Here is a 6,000-nt window from a genome sequence, read left to right as displayed (position 1 = left end):
TAAAGGAAAGATGGAGACGCATTGTGCAACAAAATGGTTCATATTTGGTTGATTAAAAATGTAATGGCAAGTATTTATTGAACTTTTTCTTTCCTTTAAAAATCGGCAAGAACTTTCTGGACAACCCAATAATTATGCTTATAATTATATAATTTTTGTATAATGTTACTGATAATGGTTCTTTTAACATACCAAACTATTTGTTAAAATTATTAATTATTAATTGATTAATTAATTTCATCCTTTATTATTATTGACTCTACATTAGATAATGTAGATACACAATAGGTGTAGGAGTGGCTGTGTGGTAAGTAGCTTGCTTACCAACCACATGGTTCCGGGTTCTGTCCCATTGCGTGGCACCTTGGGCAAGTGTCTTCTACTATAGCCTCGGGATGACCAAAGACTTGTGAGTGGATTTGGTAGACGGAGACTGCAAAGAAGCCCGTCGTATATATGTATATATATATATATATATATATATATATACATATGTGTGTATATACATATATGTATGTGTGTGTGTGTGTGTATAGGTTTGCGTGTCTGTGTTTGTCCCTCTAGCATTGCTTGACAACCGATGCTGGTGTGTTTACGTCCCCGTCACTTAGCGGTTTGGCAAAAGAGACCGATAGAATAAGTACTAGGCTTACAAAGAATAAGTCCTGGGGTCGATTTGCTCGACTAAAGGCGGTGCTCCAGCATGGCCGCAGTCAAATGACTGAAACAAGTAAAAGAGAGTAAAGAGTAATACCTGAGTAAAAGATGAGATGATCCCAGCTGGACAATAGGTGTGATGGATCAAGACTGACCAAGGGCTAAACAATACAAATTTTGAAATGAATGTCCAGGGCACAGGATTCAAACCTTACCTTTGGCAACAACTGTTGAGTTAGCACCTCGTGTGAAGATCACAATTCTTGGACGGGCAGCATTCTCTTTGGGTAAAAGTGAGGCTTTGCAGGCAATTTCTTCAACGTCTTCAGTCTGAAAATTGTACAAATATTTCAGATTTTATATACACATACACACACATTATACATACATACATATTTATGGAAGCACACCGTCGGTTACGACGACGAGGGTTCCGGTTGATCCGAATCAACGGAACAGCCCGCTCGTGAAATTAACGTGTAAATGGCTGAGCACTCCACAGACACGTGTACCCTTAACGTAGTTCTCGAGGAGATTCAGCGTGACACAGAGAGTGACAAGGCCGGCCCTTTGAAATACAGGTACAACAGAAACAGGAAGTAAGAGTGAGAGAAAGTTGTGGTGAAAGAGTACAGCAGGGATCACCACCATCTCCTGCCAGAGCCTCGTGGAGCTTTAGGTGTTTTCGTACGTGCCAGTAAGGCGACGCTGGCAATGATCATGCTCGAATGGTACTTTTCACGTGTCACGGGTACGGGAGCCAATCCGTGGCCCAGGCAACGATCACGCTTGGATGTGCTTTTTACATTCCACTGGCACACACACACACACACACACACACATATATATATACATACATGTGTATATTTAGGGCTAAAAACCACTATGTGGACAGCCATATGCTAGAAGTAGATCACAAACGATCAAAACTATAGTGGTTTTTAGCCCTAAATATACACATGTATTGGAATTTTCTCTGATTTTTGTATGCTAGGCTACTGGTTTTAAATTGATATTAATTAAATTAATATTCAATTTATCTCCCTCATTATTGAAATATATATATAGAGAGAGATTAGGTTGAGGAAAAAGATGGTCGCACCATCAACGCTGAACTTTACTGCAACCAACTTGATCGAGTCTACAATGTGCTGGCTGAAAAGTACCCAAGACTTGTTCATCAAATACTTGCTTGGACAAGTGTTTTCTACTGTAGCCCTAGGCCAACTGCAGACTTGTGACTGAATTTGGTAGATGGAAAATGACTGAAAAACATGTTTATAAAGAAGAGTTGTTTGCTTTAGACTCCTCGTGTGCCAATTCTGCCCATAAGAAAGAAAGAAATGATGCAATGTGGCTGTAAGTCATAACACCCGGGCAATGCCGGGGTGCATTGCTAGGCAGCTTGTAACCTATACTTATTTTTTGTGAGGGAGCCATGAATAGGAAGGAAGGAAGGAGAAGGAAGGAGGAAGAAAGGAAGGAAGGAAAAAAGGAAAAAAGAAAGGAAGGAAGGAAAGGAATGAAGGAAGGAAGGAAGGAAAGACGGAAGGAAGGAAGGAAAGGAAGGAAAGAAAGAAAGAAAGGAAGGAATGAAGGATGAGAGGAAGGAAGAAAGGAAGGAAGGAGGGAAGGAAGGAAGGAAGGAAGGAAGGAAGAAAGGAAGGAAGGAAAAAAGGAAAAAAGAAAGGAAGGAAGGAAAGGAATGAAGGAAGGAAGGAAGGAAAGACGGAAGGAAGGAAGGAAAGACGGAAGGAAGGAAGGAAAGGAAGGAAAGAAAGAAAGAAAGGAAGGAATGAAGGATGAGAGGAAGGAAGAAAGGAAGGAAGGAGGGAAGGAAGGAAGGAAGGAAAGGAATGAAGGAAAAAAGGAAGAGAGGAAGAAAGAAAGGAAGGAAGGAAAGGAATGAAGGAAAAAAGGAAGAGAGGAAGGAATGAAGGAAGATAGCTAGATCTGTGGACTGAACCTGAAACAAATGGTTGGGATGCTTGCTTCTGAACCTCACAGCCAAACCTGCATTTACAGATGTGTGCATGCGCTCAACTTTTGTGCAAGCGCACCTCTCTGTCTCTCATTCTCTCTCTCTCTTTTAATAGATATATAGGCAGATAGAGAGATATACGCACATACACGAATATATACATACATACACACACGGGTGTCTATATGTATGTATGTATGTATGTATGTCACCGTGACTGACCAGGCTATCACTTGTTGTTACACATCGCTGGTCACAATGCGCTTTGCATTGTCTTAGCCTTCGAATGATGCCACCCCACTGGCTAAGCAAGTAGGCCAACAGAAGAAAGAGTGGGAGAAAACTGTGGCGCCACCACCCCTTGCCGGAGCCTCGTGGAGCTTTTAGGTGTTTTCGCTCAATAAACACTCACAACGCTTAGTCTGGGAATCGAAACCGCGATCCTCCGACCGCGAGTCCACTGCCCTAACCACTAGGCCATTGCACCTCTGCACGTATGTATGTACATACGTATATATGTATGTATGTATGTCACCGTGACCGACCAGGCTATTAGATGTTGTTACACATCGCTGGTCACAATGCGCTTCGCATTGTTTTAGCCTTCAAATGACGCCACCCCCTGGCTAAGCAGGCAGGCCAACAGAAGAAAGAGTGGGAGAAAACTGTGGCGAAAGAGTACAGCAGGGATCGCCACCACTCCCTGCCAGAGCACCGTGGTGCTTTAGGTGTTTTCGCTCAATAAACACTCACAGTGCCCGGTCTGGGAATCGAAACAGTGATCCGACAACCACGAGTCCGCTGCCCTAACCACTGAGCCATTGCACCTCCACATGTAATGTACACTTGCGTCAGAAATTAATTAGCACTTCTCAAATTTCTACATTAAATAGGTTAAATCAATTAACCTTATGAGCTGTTCAAAACGTCTTACGCGATGAGAAAACTTAGTATGGTGTGATTTCGGTCCTTGCGAGGCGCTACCTATATCTATTAAACAAAGGAAGATTTGTCTGCATCCGCACTCCAAGTTGTTGCACTGCTATGTCAACATCATAAGGCTGTAGACTCTCAAACTGCTCTGCAAACAAAGTTACGTCATCGTTCTGCGCAACAGTGAACTCGCAACAAAGCAATAGTTCGAGATATGGCCACTAGGTGACAGCACATACCTTGAGTGAAGAGCAAATCAAGGGTTCTAATTAATTTCTGACGGTAGTGTATGTACGTATGTATATTATAGCATAAACTTTAGTGCAAGCGCACTAAACTGCATATAGAAAAGTATCTTAAATATATAGTGCTCAGAAATATTTACTATTGAATTTAAGTTTTGTGCTAACTAGAGCATTCATCAGCTGAAGTGACACGATTGAAAGGCGCAAGAAAATAGACCAAAGATTCATTCAAATCCATTTGGTGAATGCTCTATTTACGAAAGGACAAAAAATGTTCTTATTTGCTTGCTTCATGACAAATAAATGGTGAAGACATTTATTTATAGACAGTTATTTATTTGTGTGCAAGCATGCATAAGTATGTATAGACATAGATGTGTATATGTGTGTTTACTTACATATATCTGTGTTGCATACACATATGTATGTGCATGTATGTGTACGTATTATGTTATATATATATATATATATATATATATATATATATATATATATATATAAGGCTCGAAACGTAAAGACTTTTTCAATTCCTGAGCAATATACTAATACATCTGTTTGTTTGTACACCACCTGTCTTCATCTTTTGCTTTTTTCCATAAACTCTCCCCCTATATATATATATATATATATATATATATATAATAAATATATAAAAATAAGGATAAGATCGTTAATTTAAATTAAATAAAGATCTTAACAAGTGGCCAGCGTCTTATCCTTACCTTCGAAATGCGAAGTAGATAAAACAGGGGACATATATATATGTATATATGTGTGTGTATGTATATATATTGGGATGGTGCATAATTAATGCAGCTTTTTTTCAACAAATTTTATCCAACAAAAACAATAACATGTAGCAAAGACATCATTAAATGATTATTCCGGAGCATATTCACCATCTACTTCAATTACTGCTTCCCATTTGCTAGTCAGACGGCAGACTGTCATTTAAAGATGCTTTTGTTAAATATTATTATTGCTTTTCATCATCATCATCGTTTAACGTCCGTTTTCCGCGCTAGCATGGATTGGACGGTTCAACTGGGGTCTGGGGAGCCCGAAGGCTGCACCAGTCCAGTCAGATCTGGCAGTGTTTCTACAGCTGGATGCCCTTCCTAACGCCAACCACTCCGTGAGCGTAGTGGGTGCTTTTTATGTGCCACCGACACAGGTGCCAGACGAGGCTGGCAAACGGCCACGCTTGGATGGTGTTTTTTATGTGCCACCGACACAGGTGCCAGACGAGGCTGGCAGACAGCCACGCTCGGATGGTGTTTTTATGTGCCACCGACATAGGTGCCAGATGAGGCTGGCAAACAGCCACGCTCGGATGGTGTTTTTTATGTGCCACCGACACAGGTGCCAGACGAGGCTAGCAAACGGCCACGCTTGGATGGTGTTTTTTATGTGCCACCGACACAGGTGCCAGACGAGGCTGGCAGACAGCCACGCTCGGATGGTGTTTTTATGTGCCACCGACACAGGTGCCAGATGAGGCTGGCAAACGGCCACGATCGGATGGTGTTTGTTACGTGCCCACAGCACGGAGGCCAGTCGATGCGGTACTGGCTACGGCCACGTTCGGATGGTTTTCTTGTGTGCCACCGGCACTGGTACCACAAAGATACAAATTCCATTGATGTTCATCTATTTTGATTGGAATAAAATTTGTTGAAAAAAACCCAATAATTATGCACCAATTATTACTTATTACGAGAAAACTATTGACTGTGATTTGGAAGATTCGGCTTGCTAGACTTTCATTAGATTAAGACTAAGCAAGCCGAAAGGCTGAAATCCCTATCAATATGATTCTTGTTAAAGAATAATTAATGTCCTATATAATATATATATATAATAATAAATATTAGGGAATAAATCCAAATTTACAGGGAAAAAATCAGATTTAGGATTAAATCCAATTTTATAGTAAAATATTATATAATATTAATTCGAGACACAAACCACTATTTTGCAAATCAAACAAGGAAATACTTAATCAATACATAAAAAATTTTAATATAAAGTAAATAAATCGCCACTACAATTGTTTCATGTCTTCAAATGACATTCGTCAGGTGGATTTCCGATCTTCTAGTCAGTTTTAATTATGAAATTAATTTATGAAATTAAAACTGACTAGAAGATCGGAAATCCACCTGACGAATGTCATTTGAAGAC

General features: G+C 40.3%; 1 protein-coding gene across 1 annotated transcript in view; it reads right to left on the bottom strand.

Annotated features, from left to right (window-relative positions):
* Positions 1-6,000, bottom strand: part of LOC115225481 (adenosine kinase 2) — a 32,237-nt gene that overhangs the window by 4,469 nt on the left and 21,768 nt on the right. Inside the window, exon 8 of the mRNA XM_029796436.2 lies at positions 873-987. Within this exon, the coding sequence (XP_029652296.2) occupies positions 873-987 (115 nt within the window). The remainder of the gene's footprint in view (positions 1-872; positions 988-6,000) is intronic.

This window comes from Octopus sinensis, linkage group LG27 (assembly GCF_006345805.1).
Source record: "Octopus sinensis linkage group LG27, ASM634580v1, whole genome shotgun sequence".
In the NCBI taxonomy this organism is placed as follows: domain Eukaryota; kingdom Metazoa; phylum Mollusca; class Cephalopoda; order Octopoda; family Octopodidae; genus Octopus; species Octopus sinensis.
This window is presented reverse-complemented; position numbering and strand designations above follow the sequence as displayed.